At 45.9% G+C, this 24179-nt stretch overlaps 1 protein-coding gene across 1 annotated transcript; it reads right to left on the reverse strand.

The window, feature by feature from the left end:
* Window positions 1-185: 185 nt before the first annotated feature.
* Window positions 186-23239, reverse strand: TKTL1 (transketolase like 1). Its single transcript, XM_084871070.1, has 13 exons — window positions 23080-23239; window positions 20236-20353; window positions 17236-17333; window positions 16129-16320; window positions 15918-16045; window positions 14516-14709; window positions 10883-11047; window positions 8336-8492; window positions 6510-6640; window positions 4366-4449; window positions 2345-2441; window positions 2092-2211; window positions 186-897 (listed from the first exon to the last, which is right to left on the reverse strand). The coding sequence occupies exons 1-13, from the start codon at window positions 23211-23213 to the stop codon at window positions 725-727; spliced, it is 1791 nt and encodes a 596-aa protein (XP_084727196.1). The 5' UTR covers window positions 23214-23239; the 3' UTR covers window positions 186-724.
* Window positions 23240-24179: the final 940 nt, after the last annotated feature.

Raw genomic sequence — 24179 nt, forward strand, 5'->3', positions numbered from 1 at the left:
ATACTCACAGCTGAAATAAGGAGGCGGCTCAGGGATGGCTTTCCAGGCCAATACACTGTCCTCTTGTGGTGCATCTCCTGCTCAGTACCCCTTCTCCTCCTGGTTTAGATAGCTCTTTCCTTACTGATGATTTTATCCAGGAAAAACCAAATCACACATACAAGGCACACATGAAGCCAAGAAGTTGTCTTTGTAATGCTTTATTAAGTCTTAACAAGTAAATGGATATAGAGTTTACAGTTAGGTCTGATCACTGGGCAAATGAGACATGTGAGACCTCACAAGAGTGCAGTGTGTATGCTAGAACTAGTTGTATCCTTTCTTCATAGACAAGTCACCTCAAGCAGCAAAGGACAATCTAAGAGCTTTCACTGCTGCCTCACACACCGCGAGAGGGAAGATGAAATTCCAGAGCCACTGCAGTCACACAGTTCCCAGGAAGCTGCAGGTAGGATGGCAGCTCATGCATTCTCCACCTGGGGCAGCAGCACGCAGCGTGGTGCTGCACGACCCAGGCGGTTACAGTCTACAGTTCCCATTTTCTTTACGTACAATCTTAAAACCCACTTTAATTGCTTAAACATGCGAGTAGCACTTGTACACAGTTATGGCCTAACTGCAAGGTTTTTAATTTGTTTTAAGAACAAGAAAGAATAAGAAAGCACAGAGTATAGATTTAAATGGTTTGTCAACATGTATGAATGTAGAGATGTCAGCAGCTGTTTTAGTTGGTTAACATACATTTCACAGCCATTATAATGTGTCTGGCACTAATGCCACACATATCCAGTAGTTCGCTCGGTTTTCCACACCGAGGAACTCCTTGTACTGCCAGGCCGTGCACCAGGATGTCAGGCTCCATGGAAACAGCTGCACACACAACCTCCCCGATGCCACCTGCGGAAGGGAGGGATGTTAATGCCCCATGACGTGCAGGCCTTTGAATTGGCTGGTTTCCAGGAGAAAGATTTTTCACTAGCATTGATTCATGGAAGCAGTCATTCCTGACTGCTCAGAAGTTCTCATTCTACACTGCAGGTTCCAAAATCGCTCCCAGCCCCACCTACTCTAGCGAGGGGCTCTCAACAAGGCTCCATGGATGCAGGGGACTATGCAGCTCAGATACTCAATGCTGTCAGGACCCCCAAACGATTAAAATCCACAAATGAACTGTAAAGAAAAGAGCAACTGGCAGGCCTGAGGTGACTAGCTTACGAAGGGCCACTTGCAAGGTTGGCCCTTGGGTGTCAACTGGACAGTGGGCTGGTGTAAGTCCCCTCGGCCAACATGACATTTCCCCTACTTATAAGGGTGCTCCCTGCACCTGGACCGTTTGTACAAGTGTGGTTTACGTGGAGCACCTGGGAGTCGGTAAGTTCGGGACATGCCTGGCATGGGGGGGGGGGGGGCTCTCACATGACCAGCCCCCAGTGAAACCCAGGGTGCCGGGTCTCAGGTGGGTTCCCTGGGTCTGTAGTGATGCATTTTTCACGGCTGAAGAGCGGGGAGTGTCTGGCAGGCCCCATGGGAGGAAGGGACAGAGGGAAGGAGGAATGGAGGGAGCCAAGGCCTGAGGTTCTCTCGCCCTGACCTGTGCCCTGTCCTTGTGGGTCCTGGTGTATGCCCTTTCAATGTGGTAAATCTCAGCCGTGAGGGCACTGGGAGTGCTTCCAGAGACTCTGGATCACAGCTGTGCTTTTGGGACCCCTGACATGAAACTCCCCATCCCCTTATCTGGCCCACTTAACTTTCCCCGGCCAAACACTACCCAGCTCCTATTCTTTGGGGGTGCAAACTATTAATAATTCAAAACTAAAAAGCAACTGTGAAGCTCTTCATGAGCCCTCCCTGTCCATAATGCCGAGTTAGACATTCCTTTGTGGTGCCACCGAGCCACCCAGGGACCAGAGCACTGTGTATTATGCTGGGGAATACACAATGAGAAGGTGGGCAAGAGACTCCTAAGATGGTATGCTTGGGAGGAGCAGCAATAAAGGTTGCCGGGTAAGTGGTTGGTGGAGGTGATGCCCAGGAGCATGGGGCGCCTCCAATCAAACATGTCCTGCCAGAGCAGACTCTGAAAAGACGTACCTTCTGGGTGGTGATCCTCCACTGTAATAATTCGGCCAGCAGTGCATTTTGCATGGGCGATGACGGTGTCAGCATCCAGGGGTTTAATGGTAAACAGGTCAATGACACGGATAGGTATATCTGGAGAAGAGCAATGACCAGCTTGGTATATGAAGCAGACTTAGAATAAGACCACCAATTTGGGGCACATGAGGCAGCCCAAGTCCCACCTCTCACCACCTGGAACTTCAACTTTTAGTGACAACAAACTGACCTTGTTTGGCAAGTTCATCAGCAGCTACTAAGATTTCATGCAGAGTAACTCCAGCTCCAATAACTGTGACCTTGTCATTGACACTCTGGCGAATGACCTGGTATTGCACCCGCAAAACAAAAATGCTGTGGTTACTATGTTCAGAGCACATCTAAAGGTGGAAGGCACTCTGCTAACACTGCTCTTCACTGACCTTTTGCTCTTCCCCAATTTCACTGCTTAATAATTCACTACAAAAAAGGCTGAATCAACTCACTGAAAAATGACACTTTTTGATAACCCCCTTCATGTTTTACAAATTCATCGACCTTTCCTCATGATTTTCAGTGCCAAATTACTAAGTTCCTACACAATACATAAACAAAAGGACACTTTAACAAAGAAGGTGGATATCAAACAGGGACCTAAAAGACAGAGGGGCCGGAAATGAGTTGTATGGCTCATATTCAGCCAGAGGATAGACTCATATCCACTGAGGGGTCTGGAAAGGACTGCTTAGACATCTTGCTGGGTGAGCAAAAACAGACTGAACTCCACTGGTGAACATGTATGTTAACAGGAACCGTTTGAGGACATTTTGCACATGCTCTGTGGGCCCATTCTGCAGCCAAGGACAGCGAATCTCAGAGCAGGAGGAATTTGCCTAGGGCTGAGACAAGCAACCAGGCCCATCTGATGTCAAGCCCATGCTCTCATTCACTTGCTATTCTGCAAGCAAAGACAGGGCCTTCGGCCTTTTTCTGAGTTTGATTTCCTCAAAGCTCCCCAACCAAAGGCACCTGGAATTAATCTTCATTTCAGCCATCTTTATAGGTTTTCCTATATGACAGTCCAGATATTCAGGCCTTCTAAGCCACTCCATTCTCTGAGAATATTCTAGCCTCCCTCTTTCTCTCTATATAAAATCACACACAGTACCTTCTTATGTCTCTTTTGTAAAAGTCAGCCCTTGAATTATCCATAACATGCATATTATCATACACATTTTAACTCACATCCTTTACCATTAGGGAATTAATTTTGTTAGGGTAGGGCAAATATTGGGGGGAAAGGGAGAGATATGAGAAAGCTCTGGAGACCTTTGACTATCACTGAAACCCTCATGCCCCAGAGGAAAACATATGGCCTTGAATTTAAATGTGGGCATACAGAGGACAATAGGACACTGGAAGTGAATACTGCAGCTTTTCCACCCAGTGTGGTGGCAGGCATAGACTGTCGGGATATACCTGCTTTATTATGCACTAAAGCCACTCGGTGCTCACAGTCATTCTGAGCACCAGCAACTATAAATTCTGGAGCAGCCTGGCCCTTAGGAACCAAGTAGGATGTCACCTGTAGCTCCTTCAAGAATGGCTACTGGTCTTTCTCATATTTAAGACAAGTACTAACAACTTTCTAAAAGGCATATAATAGGGCATAAAATTTTCCTCTGCAATGAACTCTTGTTCTTCACTGTGAACCCTGAGCAAGCTGCTCACCTCCTCTCATCCTCATCTCTAAAATATGGCCGCTAACACTGTGTGCTTCTAGGGCTTTTGCGAGGACGAGGGAGATAGAAAGTACCCAGGAAGTAAGGCCATATCCAATGTGCAAAAACCACCTCAGGGCCACACATCGCCAGCAGCAAGATGGTTCGCATTTCCTTTTGTTCCTGGCCTTGAGGATGCAAAAGCAGAATCTCATAGATCTGTTGTTATTCCTTTGAAATAATGGGTTCTATTATTTTGTTTAGCTTGAGGCTGTGTGATTAAGTTATAGTCAAGCAACTCAAGTACCTTCAAGTTGTACTGCTTTATCATTAAAAATTCAACAAAGAGAGACTCCATTCAGAGAGGAGAAAAGTTCAGTTCTGGCTGATGTTGGTAAAATGTTCCTTCTGGAGGAAAAGCAAGCAAAGGTCCCAGCCGATTTTTTAAAAACCAGAACAAAGGAAGGACAAAACCTTAACTGTGAGGATACCTGTGCTAGTTTTAGAAGTGATCTGCACATGAAATGGCACTGGAGAGCTTAGGGCTTACCTTGGCCTTGCCAATCTCAAATTTCTCTTCTGGGGCGTAAATAACATCAGTTTCAGGTCGATTGGTCCGAATGTAGCATATCCCCTAGGGTATAAACAGAAACCAGAAGTAGTAGAAAGTCTAACTCAATTTCCAATGAATAAACCTTTAAAAAAAGGCAGGGAGGGAGGAAGGGAGGGAGGACTCAACAGTTTTTTACTAAAATAAAGCACACATTTTGGAGCAAGGCAAACCACTGGCAAACAGGTAAGCTCTCACCTGGTCAGGTTACTACTGAGCCAGGCCAAGCCTATGTAGAACCCTGGCGATGCATTCAGTGACAAGCTTTCCACAATGCCACATTCACTGATGAAAAAAGCTCTCTCAAATCCACACTGACCTGTTCTGTACCCACACAGAACATAAATTTAGGGCAGGAGCACTGGCTCGTGTTAAATAGAAATGTCAGAACACAATGTTATACAGTTAATTTTCTCCAAAATAGCTTGTAATGCTTCAACCTTAGAAATGCCTTAAACACTGGAATATAAAGTGACTTAATATTTCCACAGTAAGATATAAATACATTTTTATCAACACATAAAGTATAAGTATCTAAATGTCTAAAGTATTTTTTTAAAATATATTTTATTGATTTTTCACAGAGAGGAGGAGAGAGGGATAGAGAGCTAGAAACGTTGATGAGAAACATCGACCAGCTGCCTCTTGCACACCCCCCACCAGGGATGTGCCCGCAACCAAGACACATGCCCTTGACCGGAATCGAACCTGGGACCTTTCAGTCCACAGACCGATGCTCTACCACTGAGCCAAACCGGTTTCGGCAAAATGTCTAAAGTATTTAATTAATTTACAGGGATAGTATATTAATTTAGGAACAGCTTTTGTTCATTCATCCCTGTTATAAGTAAATTATATTCCATGGTTTTGTTGAGGTAAAATTTACCTCAGTGGAGCGCTCCACACATTCTGACAAAGGTCTATACCACATTAGCATCACCTGAGTCCAGATTGCATTCATCTGCCCAGGAAGTTCCCTTGTGTTCCTCCCCTGTGCCCAAGCGACAATTTCTGCTCTGATTTGTCACCACAGCTTTGTTTTGCCTCTCTTGATCTTCCTAGAAATGGAATCCTCCAGCACATGAGATCACTCTGTATATACACAGGCATAAAACAATTTCTAGGATATAGTAAGTAAAAATTCAAGTACAGAACATACATAAAGCTTGAGCCCACTTAGGTGAAGGGGAAAAAAAATTCAAGCCCAGATGGTGTGGTTCAGTGTTGACCCCTGAACCAGGAGGCCAGTTAAGATTCCCAGTCAGGGCATGTGCCTGGGTTGTGAGCTCGATCCCCAGTGGATGGCATGCAGGAGGCAGCTGACTGATGATTCTCTATCATTGAAGTTTCTCTCTCTCCATTCTTCTGAAATCAATGAAAACATTACAAAAAGAAACATGTCTCCAACACATTACAAATGCTTAGAATGGAATTTCTACAATCTACCCTAACTGTGCCCAGTCACATGTGCAGGGGAATGGGTGGGTGCAGGGCTACGTAGTGAGGAGAGTCTGGTGACAACTGGAATGATTGGAAAGGTGAAAACTACACCCCCCAGTAATGCCCCTGTAACTGGATTCTGGGCAGGAATTAGGTGGCGTTAATCTGATGCCCTTGTGTGAGACTTCACGAGGAGAAAGTGGGGCAGAAGCCATACTCATGCTCATCTGCACTGTTTCTGAGGGTGCAGCCAGGTTGGGGACCCTAGGGTTTGTCTGCAGTGGTCTCACAGGCCACTCTCCAGCTTTCTGGATGTCACAGGTGGTGGCATGGGTATATCTAAGGCCAGCACATGATGGCTCCCTGCCTCAGAGTCCCAGGTTCCCTCTTCTCGCCAAGTCCTGGGCCATCAGGTGGCCAGCATCCCTCTGATTGTTTGTCTTTGAATGTGTTCATGTTTTATGTGCTTAATCACCTTTATTGGTTAATGGTTCTATTTTTAAAAGGAATCCTACAACTCAATTTTCCATAATGAATATTACCTTTATGCTGAGAAAAAAAAGGGAAAAATCAAAACATCAATACCAAACTAGTAGCAGAGCTCAGAAGCATTTTCTGTCCGAATCAGTGCCCCCGAAAAATACCTCGGTATTGGCTGCCAGGAACACAGCATACTCTGTGGAGACAGCATCACTTGGATAGAAAATGGTGCAGTTGGGAATTGTTCGGAACATGGCCAAATCCTCCAGGGCCATCTGGGAGGGGCCATCTTCACCTGAGGAAACAAAGCCACAGCCCAACAAAAACGTAAGACAGACCAAGAAGCTAGGACCGCTTCCTCTGCTGGATCAGCAGCAGTGCTGACTGACACCTGGGAGGTGGGAGGGAAGGGTGGCCACAACTGGAGCAGAGCCTACAAAACTGTCCAATTCTTATGCCAATACAATGCCTTCTAATTACAATCTGTCACACATCTGTCTCCCTCAAGACACCACTGTGACCCTTGAGGTTTGGCTAATTGACCTTCCAGATCAACAAACCAGTGATCTGTTCTTGGTCCTGACCCTTGCCAACCTCTGACACTTGGGCACTGCCACTGCTGTCCAAGGGGACTTCATGCTCTTCTTGAGCACCGGTGGTTGAGTCCACCCCGTCAATCAAGTCTCTGTCCCTGTCCCCTTCTCCTTAAAGGGTCCTTTGACCTTTGTCTTTCCTTCTCTGCTCTTCTATCTTCTCCATCAAGAGACTGGGGGTTTTAGATGGACTTGGTCTTATTCACTGCTCAAGGCCTTCAAGGTAGCTGAGTATGACATACCTTGGGGTGCTATTGTGGTTACGGAAGCCTTAGGGTTGTTTGGGAACAGTTTGGGATCAGCAACACAATGGAGAGAGAAAGCCCAATGTATATTAGGGTGGCCTGCCTCTTCTAGCTGGGAAGGGGGCTGTCACTATGCACACTGCATTGCCCGTGGTAAGTGTCTAACCTCAGAACTCCCAGCTCTTCTGCGTTGGTCCTAGAGCCACACCTCCACATCACTGACTTATTTGCAAACTTTCACTATACCCAGCTCTATGCAAAGACCCCTAAATCCCTACCTGGCCCTCTGCCCAGGCCAACCCTGACATGCTGCTGAGAGGCTCTCCTGAGAGGCTTTCCTCTCTTCTTAATTCACTCTCTCCCCCTGCATGTGTCCCACCCAGAGACATCTTGGCCAGTCTAGCTCTCCCAGGGATTCCCAGAGATAACTCCAAAATGTGCACTTACGGCCCACACTCCCTTCCCCTCCAGCATTCTAGCAGCAAATGTAAGCTGTCAAATCTACCTAGGGGTCCTGCCCCACCCCAGTACATCAGGCGCCTCCGTCTTTCCCAAGTCCTCATTTCTGTCACTCATGACCAGGATTCCCTGATGTTTCCCAGGCAATTTTGAACTCCTCCATCTGTCAGCAATGTGACCTTTTCAGATTCATCCTTATCTTCTATCCACTGCTAATGCACACCATATCTCAACCCTCTTCCTGGCTTCCCCTTTTCCCGTTGTTTCCATAGCATGTCCTGCCAGGTTAATGCCCTGAGAGTGCCATCTTCCTTGGCCTCACTCCCTAGTATCAGAATTCTTACAGCTTCCCATCCCATCCCACCAGGCTGCTTCACCCAGGCAAAGCCCTCACAGGCTGTGCTCCTCACTTCCCTGTGCCGTGACCACACCAAGAGCGGAAAGGAATCTGTGATTCCGGGGTGGCCTATTCATACCTAGTATGTGGCTAGCCATGAAAGGGGCACTTCACAGTAATATCAAGAGGCCCACTCATAAGTTACCCAGAGTATCCTGGAACTTTAAAATCATTTTTAAGTGGTTACAAATAATCAAATGTTATGAAACCCTACATACACTGGCAATTTAACCATTTAGATACTAATCTTTGTCAACTGGAAAGACTATTAAGATGATGGCATTGAGAACTCATACCAATGGATACCCCACAGTGGGACCCAATAAGGTTGATGTTGGATTCGGAGATGCTTCCAATACGGATCTGATCAAATGCTCTGGTCAAAAAGGCAGCAAAGGTGCAAACAAAAGCAATGGTCCGGCCACGAATAGTACATCCCAGCGCCACGTTCACCTGTTAACACCAAGAAAGTTCATCAGAATACCTCTGGACAAGGCCCCCATCCCCCCTAACTGCCCCCCTTTCCCAGGGTAGAATGCATGGTTCCCTGGTAACACCCTGCTCTATACACCCCATCTCAGGCACATACCCAGGGAGACTCCAAACCCAGAGTGTCCCCTGAACACTGCCAGGAACCAGAGGAATTATGGCGCTGACCTGGCTCTTCAAATGCAAAAAGGAAAAGCTTGGGACACCCATGGCTGCCCCCTCAGTCCTTGTGGGTCTCCTTCCCATTCTCTTCCCAAACCTTCTGCTCGCCTTTCTTCCTGGTGCCGTTACCTCACACCTCCCGGGGAATAAGAGGTGAACTATGGAGGTCCCCCCATCTGCCCGACTGGCCTCTTCACTGTGCTGCTGGGAGACATGGTGGGCCTGCTTGCCGTGCTGAATCTCATCCTCTTCCTTTTTCAAGGGCATTTCTGACTATGTCATTATCCCCTCCCCTCCTGTATTCAGTTTCTCCTTCTCTTGGGTTCACTCACCATTTGAACATGCGCTGTTATCTTCCAACTTCACCCTCCCATCTCCACCTTCACATCTTCTCTCCCTGTCCCCACTCTCTGCCTGGCCGCCTTTTTATAGGCCACCAACCCTATACGGGACCTTGAAGGTGCCAAATGCAAGAGTTGGCCTGACCTCCATTTCATTGTATCTGACCTCAGCAGCATTGCGTAGGACAATGCCCCTTTCCCACTGGCCGCTGCTCCTCCCGCCCACGATGGATCTGTGGATAGTGCACACCTCTTCCCCAGGGACACTGGACTGAGTCCTGGGGCTTGGTTAAACCCTTCCTCAGTTGTCCCCCCACTGGGAACTTGCATGAGGTTGTAGCCTGCAAAAGCCCTGTAAAATTTGGTCCTTGGTAACCTTTCTGAATCAATTTTGTTCTAATAGTCACCATGCTTCTGCCACTCTGTACTTTTTCTGCTCCACAAACATTTCAAATTTGAGCCTGTCAGAGAGAGCTGTGCCCTCTGCTGGGAATGCCACCTCTCAGAGCTGTGGAGGGCCGACTTCTTGTCATTTAAGTCTCAGCTTACGGTCACCTCTTCGGAAGCTACCCGATTGCACTGGTCACCCTCTCACTACCCACTAGCTTCACCATGGCACTGGACAGTACGTGCTGGCTGCTTCTTTACTACCTCTTCCAACTCTGAGAACGTATTAGTAGGCAGAAGAGCATATGACTGGTGACTGAAGGGATCATCAATGAGTTGGGGAGCAAGCCTTTTGATAGGAGGCTCAGTTCAGAAAATTATGGATTGTATTCTTTCCACTCAAAATGGAAATAGCTTAATGAGACTCACAGAAAAAAAATGTACATATTCTTACAATTGTGATGACCTACTTTTACTGAACAGGGGGTCTTAAATTCCAACAGTGACAGGGCCAGGGAAGCACTGTGAGCGAATGAGCAGGCTGGTGGGAGGCAGGGACACGGCCCATCTAAATGGCTCCAGCTGACTGGCGACAGGAGGAAATGCTGCCCTAGTGTTGCCAGACTTTCCCATTCTTGAAGAGAATCCAGAAATTCAGAGTCTATATAAAATCTGACTTTTAAAAGCCGGCAACTAATTACAAGATTTGTAAATACTACTTGTTCCAAATAAAATCTCTCTGGTGGTCATGTGAGCTCTGCTGGCCCAGTTTTCTGGCTAGTGCTGTTTTTGGCTTCTGTGATGTGAAGACAGGTGTGCATTGTTCTGTACTGGCACAGCGCTTCAGAAGTCCAGGCTTTTACTGGCATCACCTCCTTTCGCTCTTTTAGAAGAGGGTGTGCACCTATCTAAAACAGACTCCCGCATTAATATCACTCCAGGGAGAGATGAAGCCCAGATAAGCAAACAACTTTATCCAAGACCACAGCTCTACTGGCATTCTTGAGGCTGCAATTGGCACATTAGAGTATCTAGGATATATTAGGTCCTGCACTACGGTGGAGAGAGAAATCGTTGTCTCTTGTAGCTTTCTCAACCTCCTAACCTCTGGGTGGTTGTAGGATTGCTTAATTATAAGCAGGGCAGAAAGAGGAGGGCCACCTAGAGATACTAGGGAGCTCAGGATGTTTTGGGCTTAGAGCCTTGGGGTCAGATGGCTGCGGCCTCTCGGGACAGGGTGCTGGGTAGTCTACCATGCTCCTCCCAGCAGTCCTGGAAACTATCCGTTAGCCTTTGCCCAACTACTTTCTACCAGTTTCCCTGGAGACATTTCTCCCCCTCCAGTGCTTTTACTTTTATACACGGAAAGAAAAACTGTAAGGTGGGCTGGGACTCGTGTGTCCAGCAGACCACTGCTAATCAGTGGGAAGACCGGAGAGGGATGCCCACAGCATGCATACACACCATGTTTTGCTCGGCAATAAAGCACTCAATGAAGCGCTCAGGGTGCTCTTTCTTGAATATCTCCGAGAAGGTGGAGTTCTTGGTGTCACCATCCAGCACAATGACTCTCTCATTTGCATGGCCCAGCTTAGCCAGAGCTAAACCACAGGCTTTGCGAGTAGCAACCTGGAAAAGTCAAACAGTAGTTTCTTAGAATGGATTTAGAAAGGAGGTGAACATTTTGTAGAATTACAAGTTATCTATCTAAATGAAGAAAGCAAATTTGTGATTCACCAATAATTTCCTTTAGGGTCATAAAAATGGATTGCTAGTGAATCTTAAATGCCTATTTGCCTCACAAGGTATCAATTTCTCAAAAATAAGTGTATTTTTTTGTACCATTTGTTAGTTTAAAAAATTTAAATTTCCCTTGTGCTAGCCAGGTAGCTCAGTTGGTTGGAGAGTAATCTGGTGCACCAAAAAGGTTGTGTGTTTGATTCCTGGTCAGAGTGCATACGGGAGGCAACCAGTCAATGTTTCTCTTTCCTTTTGTTCTCTCTAAAAAAAAAAATAATAATAATAAAAAAAAATCAATGAAAATGTATCCTCAGGTGAGGATAAAATAATTTAATTTCCCAAAATGTAAATGCCTTTGACTTTTCAGCTCTAAAAATTAAAAAGTAGACCTTAAGCTCTGGCTGGGTTGGAGCATCAGCCTGTGGCCAAAGGGGACGCTGAGCAATGTCCAACCAACTGACCCACACTCGCCAGGGCTAAGAATTTTTTAAAAATATATATATTTTATTGATTTTTTTACAGAGAGGAAGAGAGAGGGATAGAGAGCTAGAAACATCGATGAGAATCATCGATCAGCTACCTCTTGCACCCCTCCCCCCCACCGGGGACGTGCCCGCAACCAAGGTACATGCCCCTGACGGGAATCGAACCCTGGACCCTTCAGTCCGCAGGCTGACGCTCTATCCACTGAGCCAAACCGGCCCCGGCTGCTGTTTTTTTTTTTTAAAAACACACAACATGAATGACTAAATTTTATGAATTGCTTTTGTTTCCCATGCATCAAAATGATAATTTCCTCTTCTCTAATATTGATGTATCATCTGAATTACTAATTTGCATATACTTTGTATACTAATGGAGTTGAAATTGGTGACTGTTTTATTTAGAATTTTTACACTAATAGTCGTGAGGCTGATCTATCTAGTTTTTCTTTTGGTCTAGTTTTGTTTTTATTAATTTGAGAGAGAGGAAGGGAGAGGTAGAGAGAAAAAACCATCACCATCAACTGGTTGCCTCCTGCATGCATCCCAAACTGGGATCCAATCTGCAACCTGGACAAGTGCCCTGACCGGAAATCAAACTGATAACCTGTTGGTGCACGGGATGACAACTAACTGAGCCATACTGGCCAGAGCTAGATTTATCATGCTTTGGTTTCTTAAATGAATTAGAATGATGCGCTTGTTTTTCTCTATATTCAAGGTGGCTTGAAATAGACCAGGAATAGAGATTAAAAGTAAGTTACTCTTGCCCTGGCCGGTTTGGCTCAGTGTATAGAGCGTCGGCCTGCAAACTGAAGGGTTCCAGGTTCAATTCCGGTCAGGGGCATGTACCTTGGTTTCGGGCACATTCCCAGTAGGGGGTGTGCAGGAGGCAGCTGGTTGATGTTTCTCTCTCATTGATGTTTATAACTCTCTATCCCTCTCCCTTCCTCTCTGTAAAAAAAATCAATAAAATCTATTTAAAAAAACTAAGTTACTCTTATAACTTTGTGAGCTGACTGGCAATTTGGAGCTATTACTTTTGGACAGTTTTCTCAATTTTCCCTATGGCTGTTGATCTACTTAAGTGTTTGCAGATTTTTAAGTCAATTATGATTTCACATATTCCTTAAAAATGATCTTCTTACAGGTTTTTCATACAAATTACCATGGAATTACATAGTTTTATTTTCTGATTGTTTTCTGCATCTATGATTATCTCCTCTAATGCCTTATTTTATATTTATGTTTTTAATCTTTAAGTAGACATAGCTAATGGCTTATCTACTGTATCGGTAATTCAGACAGCCAACTCTTAGATTGGTGTATTAATACAACTTGCTTTTTAATTCATTAATTTTTACAAACTGGCCTGTTTCCTTAATTTTTTTCTATTCATAAAATACACATACTTCTTTTAAAAAATAAAAAGTTCACTTTAATTCCACCTTCCAGAGAAAAACAGTTCAAATTTGGTCATGTCTTTAAATATACTTTTCAATGACCTTTAATAATATATGATGCCCTCTTCCATGACTTTCTACACAAAAATAGAATTATCCTCTATGCTGCTTTGAAACTTTAAAAAACTTTAATAATTTGAGTGAGCTCTTAGCTTTTTGCTGGTCATTTCCAATGGTGCAATCAAGATTCACTCCGACAGACATACTTGCACAAATATTTCGGTGGGACAAATTTCTGAGTTTGAAGGATTTGAACAGTTCAAGTGTTAACACATACTGCCAAAGTACCCTTTGTGAATATTAGCTTTTTCATCTATTTTCTAATTTAAGTAGTCAATTCTGTTTTGTTTTGTTAATCTTCACCTGACGATATTTTTTCATTGATTTTTAGAGATAGCTGGAGGGAGAGACAGAAACATCGATGTGAGAGAAACACACTGATTGTTGCGAGCCTGCAACCGAGGTATATGCTCTTGACTGGTATCGAACCCAGGACCCTTCAGTCTGTACGCTGATGTTCTCTTCACTGAGCCAAACCGGCTAGGGCGACAATTCATTTTTAAACCATATTATCAGACCAAGAAAACATAGGCAACAATAAGAATGTCCCCAATAAATTGGGAAAATAAAGAAAGGTTAAATATTTTCTTCCAAGGCTCACCATCTTGTTTCCTTAGGTCCTAAAGACCCCACCTATTTTGGGTCTGCTATAATATACCCAGAAGGCAAGATATAAAAATGTTAAAAAAATGAAAAGGCTTTATATTCAGGGTTTCATGCCTAATTTGTTTCCTTTTTGAATTGGTCTTTTTAATTGGTGTGGTTTCTTATGAAATCCAAAAAGTTCAAAAAGAGCCGAAACCGGTTTGGCTCAGTGGTAGAGCGTCGGTCTGTGGACTGAAGGGTCCCAGGTTTGATTCCGGTCAAGGGCATGTACCTGAGTTGCGGGCACATCCCCAGTGGGGGGTGTGCAGGAGGCAGCTGGTTGATGTTTCTCTCTCATCGACGTTTCTAGCTCTCTATATCTCTCCCTTCCTCTCTGTAAAAAATCAATAAAATATATTAAAAAAAAAAACACACACACAAAAAGTTCAAAAAGATCAGCCCAGCCAGGCCCCCATTCTTAGAGTAGACACAATTTTTTCATGCACAGTAGATTTCCAACCCATAAACTGAATTTAGGAAACAAGCAAAACCTACACAACACTGGGCACTATAAGTAGCAAATGGTTGGTAAGAAAATTCAGATATAAGTTTGAAATCGAAGACTAAATATCAGACGTAGTAAAGAAAAGGTAATTGCTTATAACCTTTAGTAGGTGTCACACCACCTAATAATTGGTTCATCCTGGATATCTGAGTAAAGAAAGAATCCCATGTATTTAGAAAAGCAGATAAAGCAGTTAGCTTACCTTGTCACCAACTTCGTAAATAGGCAGAGAGGTCATCTGTACTTCAGTGGTGTTGATTTGAGGCGAGTCTTCAATAGGGAATTTTGGTGTGAGCTTCAAGTTGGTCTCTATCTGGCTCTCAATTAATTTGATAATTGCATCTGCTCTTTCTGTTGGCATTGGCTTTCCATGCCAATTTTCTGTATCCTCAACGCCTGCAACCAGTGGAAGAGAAAATGTTTATTCCACTAATATTTAAGATATTCTGATGGAAAAGATGTCAGCCAAGGACTCACAGGAGTGAAAACATGGCACAGCCTGAGATGGTATTGCACTCCCAAAGAACAGCCTAGACAAAAGGCCAAGAGGCTCTTGAGGGGGCCACTGGTCCATGTGCTGGTGAATGGAGGGGAAAGTGAGGGAGATGAGGCTGGACAGACAGGCAAGGCAGACCATGGAGGACCCTGGCGTATAAGAAGTTTTGAGATTTGTCCAAAGCAAGATGGGAGACCACTGAAGGGTTTGAGTGGGGGAGGTGAGTGTTAAGACCTGTGTTGTAGAAAAGAAAGATCACCATAGCAGCCTTGTGGAGACAGTGGTTAGGGAGAGATGGAGAAGAGTGAACAGATCTGAGACATACTTTAGGGGCAGACATCAGAAATGATGGTGGACTGGGTATTTCTGTAGGGGGCAAATAAGGGAAGAGTTAGAGGCAAGGATGATACCAAGGTTTCTGCCAGAAGCAAATTGGTCAGATGGTCATTTCCTGAATGGGATACCAGAGCAAGACTGAATTTTGGGGAAAAGTCATAAAACAGTTTTATTACAAAATTTTGATGTCAAAACACCCCCAAAAAATCACACCCTTTACAACTATTTATATTTGAGAGGAACAACTTCAGGTTGAGAATAACAACTTTAGGTTGTCAGCTTTGGCATCTGCAGGAAGACTTTCAAAACCCCCTTCTTCCCCAGACCCCGTTATACAGCTCCCTTTCCTAGAGGCACCATATTACTAGTTGCCTGTGTTTTCCCTGACAGTGTGGGCATAGGCAAGCATGTATGACTGTGTACACCCTTACTTACATCTGCGCATGTGGGCAGCAGCACCTTCTCACTCTGCACTCTGTGGAGATCAATCCCTGCCAGTCCTCTAACTGGACCATCCTCCTAGCTACTTTCTTGTGTGGGCAGAAAATCACTGCTCACTTGCTGGGGGCCTGGGCTTCCCCTTCCACTCTCACCAGATGTGCTACCTATAAGAGCCAAGGAGAGCAAGAGCCTCCAGCCTCCATCCATGTTTCAAGCATAGCCATTGTACACCGAGTCAGCTTTCTGCCTGGCCAGCCTGAGTCTCCTGCCTTGTCTTTTGTGCAGACAGATGTTTTTAATATCCCCAAACTGAAAAGAAACATTTGTTTACTTGGAATGCCTCGGCCCTTGAAGGTCTTGGCAATGACAGCAGTGGGCTTGTTCTTTACTTGAGTTGCTCGCCAGAACACTTCACAAAGCGCCTCGACATCACGACCATCCACCACGTAAGTGTTCCACCTATCAACCAAGCAGGAGGCCAGGTTACAAGGTGAAGGGGGTATGGGCAGAAAGAGGTGACACAAGACAGGAAGGAGAGTTACCCAAAGGCTTCACAGCGCTTCTGATAGATCTCGATGCAGTTTTCAATGGGCAAGACGCCACTGCGGCCCAGGCGGTTGACGTCGAAGATGGCCATGAGATTATCCAGACTGTAGTGAGCACCGAAGGCCAATGCCTCCCAAACGGAGCCTTCCCAAGACTCACCATCTCCCAAAAGGCAGAACACGCGGTAGCTGGGGAAAGCAAAAAGCAGTTTAGGACTCTGCTTGGGTCTCTTCAGGGCCACTCAAGCAAACACGTTTCATGGAGAGAAGCAAAGGAACAGACGGAGGCAGCTGCTTCAGATCATCAAGTTCCTAAGACTATTTTCCTTGTCCACCCTGTTCCAACTCAACAGCTGAGGAAACACAGCTTTAAAAGCTTAGGTCTCAGGAGATGGGGTTTACCACCTTTGGCTAGTTTTCTCTTCCTAACTGTGAGGGCTATTTCTAGGTTCTTCTGCCACTTCTCTGGACTCGGCACACAAGAGGGGATGGGGAGAAAGCTGCTCCCTTCAACACCCAAACATTTACATATAGTTTTTCTGTAAGCTCCATTTGAAGCTCTGCCACCTTCTACTTCTGATCTTACAAATTTATTTAAAATAATAACAACAATCAAAACGTCCTACCTCAGGAGCATATGTTCTGTTGCAAATAGTAAACTCCTCCGCGGCAGAAACATTTATATCAATAAACCACAACCCAGACCCCACGAAAACGCTGTCATGTTTTAAAAAGTTAAATGTAGGATAGGGAGTAATAGAGGCGATAATGAGAGATGAAAAATGCCAGCAGACCTACAGGAAATGGAGCAGGCAGCTACCTGAGCAGTGGGGGAAGCATGTAGTGCCTCCAGAAGGGCCACCTGGGCTGGAACCAGGAATAGAGGGGCTCTGAACATGCACATAAGCATGGCCAACTCTGGGACAGCACTCCCCCCCCCGCCCCCGCCAGCTACCGGCCTCCACCTTGCTCCCATTTCAGCAGCACCTGGGCACGTGCCCCTGTAAGAAAGGCACTGATCTGCCTGTCTTCAGAAAGGAACTTCTTCAGAAAAAGAAACTTTTGATTAAATAAAGCCAAATGGTTTCTGGGTAAGAAACTTACCTGGCATGGTCAAAGTACTTGCCAGTATATGCCATCCCACACGCAGCCCCCAGTCCTGGTCCGTACCATCCGATTGCCACATCAACAAATGCCAGTCGCTGTGAGAGAAGGAATCAAATGAGCCTGGGTGCACGTGAAGGACACAAGAAGGTGAGCATTAGGCCAACTTTTGGCACCGAGAACCACAGGCTGCTCCTCAGAATGTCCCCTCCACCCCTGTGGTGTGACTTCCTCTTCACTACAACCACATGCACCCCAAATCTCAGATCACACACAGGGGACCACAGGCAATGGCAACTGGAGCTCTGGGAACGTAGAGGGAGGCTTTTCCTCCACTTGGCAGACTGCATAGGGCCCAAGAGCAAAGCAGAAAACCTAAGTGTGAACCTTGCCATCTCACAAGGCCTTTTATCCGGACATGTACAAATGAAAATGTTCCATCTTTCTGGAGAATGCGGATTCATAAGGCCCACTGAACTTATTCATCCTCCCACTGCCACCATCTCGGCCTGGCCAATAATTTTTCTCTCTCTCCTTTCTATCACTGCAGTGGCTTCCCTGCTTCTCCATAACCATTCTCAACAGCTGCCATGGGAGAGCCTGTTAAAACCTAAACCTGTTCGTTACTCTCTGCCAAGAACTGACCAAGTCTTGCTATCTTATGCTAAGTAGAGCCCAAGTTCTTGCACTGGCCTGTCCTTCGGGTGAGGGATTGTCCTCTGGTTCCCCTCATCTCCTACTCTCCCTCCAACCACTCTGAGTGCCCTGGCCTCCTCGCTGCCCCTTGAAAACCCCGGGCACATGCCTGCCTCAGGGCCTTAGTACCTGCTGCTCCCTCTTCCTCAAGTTCTCAGTGGGCTTGTGCCTAAATGGGCACACTGCTCACTCCCTCACCTTTTCCAAAATCCTCCTTGAATGTCAGCATCATGGCCACCCTGGACCATCTCTTTCAACTAGTAAGCCCTGTCCCTCCTCCACTTCCCTTGGATCCAGGATGCTCAGCCCCATCTGATATGCCAGCTGGCTATTTATAGGTTGGTTTCTTGTCTGCTCCCTCCCTCCATTTAAATGTCAGCTCTAATCAAGCAGAAGTTAGTGTGCTGTCACTACTGTGGATGGGTATTTGTAACTCTCTCCCTTCCATTCCAACTCCTCTGCTCCTCTCAGGGCTCCTGACCTCCCTAGCTTTCTCCATGTGCTCTGTGAACCGAGACTCCATCTCCATTTTGCATCTCTAGCCTCACAGAACTGTCACACTAAAGGTTCTCTAGCTTCATCCTTTTCTCCATGGCTCCTACTTTACTCCAGTAACAAGCTCTGGCTTCCAGGTGCCATGCATGCCCTTGGGCCCAGCCTGGACCCTGCACTCAGACAAACTCTGCTTCTCCTGGCTTTATTACTGTTAACCCTCACCCGAAGGTACTTTTCCATTGATTTTTGGGAGAGTAGAAGACAGAGGGAAAGACAGAAATATCGATGTGAGAGAAACACATCGATTGGTTGCCTCCTGCATGAGCCCTGGCCAGGGCCCGGGCTGTTTGGGCCAGGGAGGAGCCTGCAACCAAAGTACATGCCCTTGAGCGGAATTGAACCCGGAACCCTTTGGTCCGCAGGCTGATGCTCTATTCACTGAGCCAAGCTGGCTAGGGCCTCCCTGTATTTAAAGAGGAAACAAGCAAAACTACTTTCTCAAGGCTGTACTCTGTGGGTACGATGGAGATGAGAGCCCTCCTCAGGCGGTAGGGGGCTGAGAGACTGAGAAGACTGGCAGGGCACCAGCACAATGCTGGCATGGTGGAAGTGCCCTTATAGAGGTTCTCCTTCTCTTCTCCAGGAACCCTTATGCTGTGGAGGGAGACACTCACAACTGAGGAGGACCAAGAGCTACACAGAACTGTACATTCTTTCTAAATCGATCTTGCTTTTAATATTCCTTTTCTTTCCCATAACCCAATGTAATGAGGTACCTGACACTATACCTGATGTAACGAGAAAGTCCTCAAGTCAAATCTGCAGAGAAATGGAAGAAAAAGCTGACTGGCAGGGTAGGGTGTCCCTCAAATCCAATTCAACTTTCCTCAAGCTCAGCAAGTTGGACTCGCTATGTTGCCCACTTCTACGCACGTGTGACAGAGAATGAGAGCAGCAAGGCCCTGCCAAGGGTAACTCGGTGCTAGTGGTGTGAGTAGGGGAGCCACCGAAGGAAAGGAAGGGTGTGTAGGTGCCACAAGTCATCCTTCATTCCACACACCTCCCTACAATACCTTTTACATCTTTATTTGGTGCTGTGGTCCTAACTGTTCGTGAAAACCTAATGCCCAAGGTGGTAGTACTAGGAGGTGTGTGGTGATGAGGTCACAAGACCAGAACCTTCAAGAATGGGATTAGTGTCCTTAGAAAAGAGGCCCTAGAGAAGCCGCTTCTTCCATGTGAGGAGTCTGTGACCAGGTAGAGGGCTCTCACCAGAATGCGACCATGATGGTGCCTTGATCTTGGACTTCCAGCCTCCAAAACTGTGAAAACGAATTTCTATTGTTTATTAGCCATCCAGTCTGTAGGATTTAGTTATAGCAGCCCAAATGGACTAAGACATAAGGAAAAAGGAAAAAACAAAAAAAGATAAACGGAGCCCATTTTGTCTTGTTGCCACATGGTGGCTTTTTTATCTTTAAATTTTGTTAATCCTCACCTGAGGATATTTTTTCCATTGATTTTTTAGAGAGGAAAGTATGGAGAAAGGGGGAAAGAGACAAAGGAAGGGTAGGAGGAAGGGAAGGAGAAAGACCGATGTGAGACATATCATTGGTTGCCTCCCACATGTGCCCCAAGGAGTATGGGGACTGAACCTGCAACCCAGGACTCGCCCTAGACTGGGAATAGAATCAGTGTGTGAGCTGATATGCCAACCATTGAGCAACACCAACCAGGGCCACATGGTGGCTTTCAAAGTGAGTTTCAGCGAGCATGTGAATTAAGCCCTGAGCTCCCATGCCTGCTTACCTTGCAAAGGATGAATCGATCATTGTTCGGGTTCTCAGGGTCGTCCTGTCTATATCTCATGATGTGGAAGAATAGCACGGACATGATTTCAGCAGCACTGCTGCATGATGTGGGGTGGCTGAAAGACAGAAATGGCACAGATCATTTATCACAGGCAACTCACCAAGCATCCAAGGCATGGGGAGGCTTCTCAGCCCAGTCTCCTCAGACCAGAAGCAGCCGTCATTGCTCCCAGCCCTGGTAGAATCCAACCAAGGGAAAGAGAGGCAGGGCCACTGCCTCCCAAGCTGTTTTTAAGGACACTTTCAGGCCCAGTAACCTCACAATCTGGTGACTCCATAAGCACTTGAAGATTCATTCACTTGCTTGAATTTATCTGTGATATCATTAGTCAGAAATAAACCATATATATGTTCAACTAATATTTGACAAGGGAACCAAGAATACTCAATGGACAAAGGACAGTCTCTTCAATAAATGGTGCTGGGAAACTTGGATAATCACATGTGAAATAATGAAACTGGACCCCACATACTACAACACTCATAAAAATTAAAATGGATTAAGAGTTAAATGTAGGACCGAAACCCATTAAAATCCTACGAGAAAACAGGAAAAAAAGGCTCCTGGACATGAGTCTTGGTAATGATTTCTTGGATATGACACCTACAGCTCAAACAACAAAATAAAAAAAATAAACGGGACTACACCAAACTAAAAAACTGCACAGCAAAGGAAACCAACAACAAAATGAAATAAACTCACTACATTTGCAAACCATATATTTGATAAGGGGTTAATATCCAAAATCCTATATAATAAAAGGGTAATATGCAAATTGACCCTAAAGGCAGGACAACCAGAACTGCTGGCCCAAACATTTAATTAACTCATCTTTAATACCCTGGCAGGGCCAGACCAAATGATTTCTGGGGCTCATGGGCATGACCATCCCCACCCCTGACCTAAGGGGATAATTTGGATTTAATAGCTGTTAGAAATCCCTTGAGAAAATGCAAACTTGAATTTTCAAGGTAAGGGGATAAATATGAGTTTATTGGAAATCAAAAAAATAGGCAGGCCTTAAATTTATTATTTAAAAAAATATATTCCTGTATTGATTTCACCAAGGAATGGAGAGGGGGAGATAGAAACATCCATAATAAGAGAGAATCACTGATCTGCTGCCTCCTGCATGCCCCCTACTGGGGATGGAGCCTGCAACCCAGGCATGTACCTTTGGCCAGAATCGAACCTGGGACCTCTCAGTCCTCAGGCGGACACTCTATTCACTGAGCCAAACCAGGTAGGGCCAGGCCTTAAATTTAAACAACCAATGCGTCAAAGAAGAAATTACAAGAAATTAGAAAATACTTAATAAATGAAAATACAACTTGCCAAAAATGTATGAGATATAGCAAAAGTAGTGCCAGGAGGGACGTTTGTAGCTACAAATGTTTCCATTAAAAAACAAAGATCTCAAGTAAAAAACCTGATTTTACAAGGTTTGAAATAGGAAAACAATTAAATCCAAAGTTACCAGAAAGAAAAAAAATAATAAAGATTAGAGCACAAATGAATAAAAGAAACCAGGAAAAAACAACAAAAAAGTTGGTTTTTTGAAAACATTAAAATTAACCTTTAGCCAGACTAAGTAAAAAAAAAATTACTAAATTATTAAATCAGATTTGAAATTACTAATTTCATTTACAAAACACAAAAAAAGACACTACCACCAATTCTACAGAAATAAAAAGGACTATAAAATGTACTGTGAATAATTGTACACCAATAAATGGGCTAACCTAGAAAAAAAAATTTCTAGAAACTGAAAACCTAAGACAATCCAAAGAAATACAAAGTCGGAAAAAAACCATAACTAACAAAAAGATGTAGTCAAAAACTTCTGCCGAAAACGAAAACTTTGGGCCTGATTTTTTGTTGTTGCTGTTTTGGAGGGAGGGAGGGGAAGGAGGGGAGAAAGGGGGAGGGGACACGAATAGAGGGAGGATGGGAAGAGGAAAGTGAAACATGGACAAACACGTGCCAACTGGGATGCAACGTGCGCGCTCGTACGCAAGCACGTGCTCGTACGCAAGCACGTGCTCGTACGCAAGCACGCTCGCGCGCGCGCGCGCGCACGCACACGCAAGGGCGCGCGCGCACACACACGCACGCACACACGCGCAACCAGACCGGGAACAAAAGCCCACCTCCTATATGGGATGACTGTGCAACCAACTGCGCCATACCCGCCAGGGCTGGGCCTGAATTTGAAAGAATTAACATCAATCCTCAAAAAGCACCGAAAACAAAAAACTGGCGGGAAACGCATTTTGAAGCCAGCATTAACTTTACACTAAAACCAAATGCCTTACAACAAAACGGCTAACATCTCTTAGGAATATGGATGCAAACAATCCTGAACAAAATACTAGAAGCCCGAACACCTCCCCTTTAAGATTTCTTTAAACCCCCATGCCCTGGGTTTCGGGACCCGCGTGACGACGGCATCACTTACACAGAAAACCCCAACCTTCTGGCTCCAATCGCTAGGAAGGAGCCCCCTCCCCCCCAGCCTCCTCCCCTCCCCCCTCCCGCCGGCGTGGGCTCCCGGGCTGAGGCGCTAGGGCCCGAGCACGTGGCGGGGCACTAAGTGAACCGGTGGAGCCACAGCCACGCTTGGCTGGCGCCTGAAACGGAAGCCGAACCCCATGAGCCCCAAATTGGGCCTCTATGACCAAGCGCTCCGGGTCCCCGGCTCTAATGGTCACTTCACAACTGTTAGGCCTTCAGCCCGGAGCCGGAGCCGGAGCCACTGTGGCTTCGAAGAACGCGCCTTACCCGGTGCTCGAGGCACACGTGGCCTTGATGGAATGGATGCGCAGGCGATTGGCCAGGTCCCGGAGCACCTGCACGGTTTCCGCATCGGGTTTGTCTTCCTCCGGCATGGCAACGGGCACCTCAGCTTCAGCCATGGCTGCTGCCCAGACAGAGTCCGAGGAGAAAATGGCGTCGAGTGGGCGCTTCAGACCTTTATAGGCCGATGTACAGACTCCCTCGGCGAAGAGCCTTCCGCGCACGCGAGGATCCCTCCGCGCGCGCCCAATTAAGTGGATGTTGAACACTTCATTTGCATATATGATATCATTTGCATATATGATATTTTCCAGAATCAGTTAATTTCTTTATATCTCTCCTCGTGTTATTAATTCAAGGAGGACGGCCTCTGTACATGAATTCAGGGTCTACTTTTTGGATTGTACAGAGCGGGGGGGTGGGGGGGAGAAGGGGGGCGGGGGGGGGGTGTCCTGGATCTACTTTTGAGTTATCAAGGTCTGGAACTAGATACTATTGTAGGTGACAAGATGGCGGAAATAGTAAAGTAGTTCTCGATTCGTACACTTCCAAAACAGCTGCAATGCCGAAGTTTGTTTTGCACATTTTTATCACACTATTAAAAGAGTACGCTATCATTTTTACAATTTTGAGGTGCGCTTTCCTTCACCCAATAACGGCCCGGCTCCTGGGTCGACTTCGCAGCACAGGAGGCAGGCTGAGGGTTCCGAGGCAGCAGGTGTCTCTGCGCTGACCTTTCTTTCTGGAATCTTGTGTCTGGCGATACCCGTGTGAGGGTTTCGGTGGCATTAGCCTAACCCTGGCCAGCAGCTTTCCCAGGGGGGCCTGGCTTGAAGGGGTTCCCGTTGACTTTCTGTATGAAGGTCCCGGTCCGTATGAAGGTCACACCGGGTCTCGGAGACCTCATGTCTCTAGGATTTGGAGATGGGCTACCAAGACCGAGCCTTGTTCCCAGCCACACCATGTCCACAACACTATACCCTAAGGTGAACCACTGGCAACCATCTTGAAAACTGCCGAGCCACCGAGAGGGTCCCGTGTCCCTGAATGAGGCTAGATCGCAAGCCCATTACGTTCTGGCTCGG

Source organism: Pipistrellus hanaki, assembly GCF_964339955.1.
Source record: "Pipistrellus hanaki genome assembly, chromosome: X".
Lineage (NCBI taxonomy): Eukaryota > Metazoa > Chordata > Mammalia > Chiroptera > Vespertilionidae > Pipistrellus > Pipistrellus hanaki.

Bases quoted from the DNA above. Each gene is read 5' to 3' on its own strand.
- TKTL1 (XM_084871070.1), bottom strand. From the start codon at position 23,213: ATGGCTGAAGCTGAGGTGCCCGTTGCCATGCCGGAGGAAGACAAACCC. The intron at 8,493-10,882 runs GTGTGTATGCAT...TGGTGTTAACAG, and splicing joins TTATTGCCGAGCAAAACATG to GTGAACGTGGCGCTGGGATG. The intron at 4,450-6,509 runs GTATTTTTCGGG...TTTATACCCTAG, and splicing joins TCCTGGCAGCCAATACCGAG to GGGATATGCTACATTCGGAC.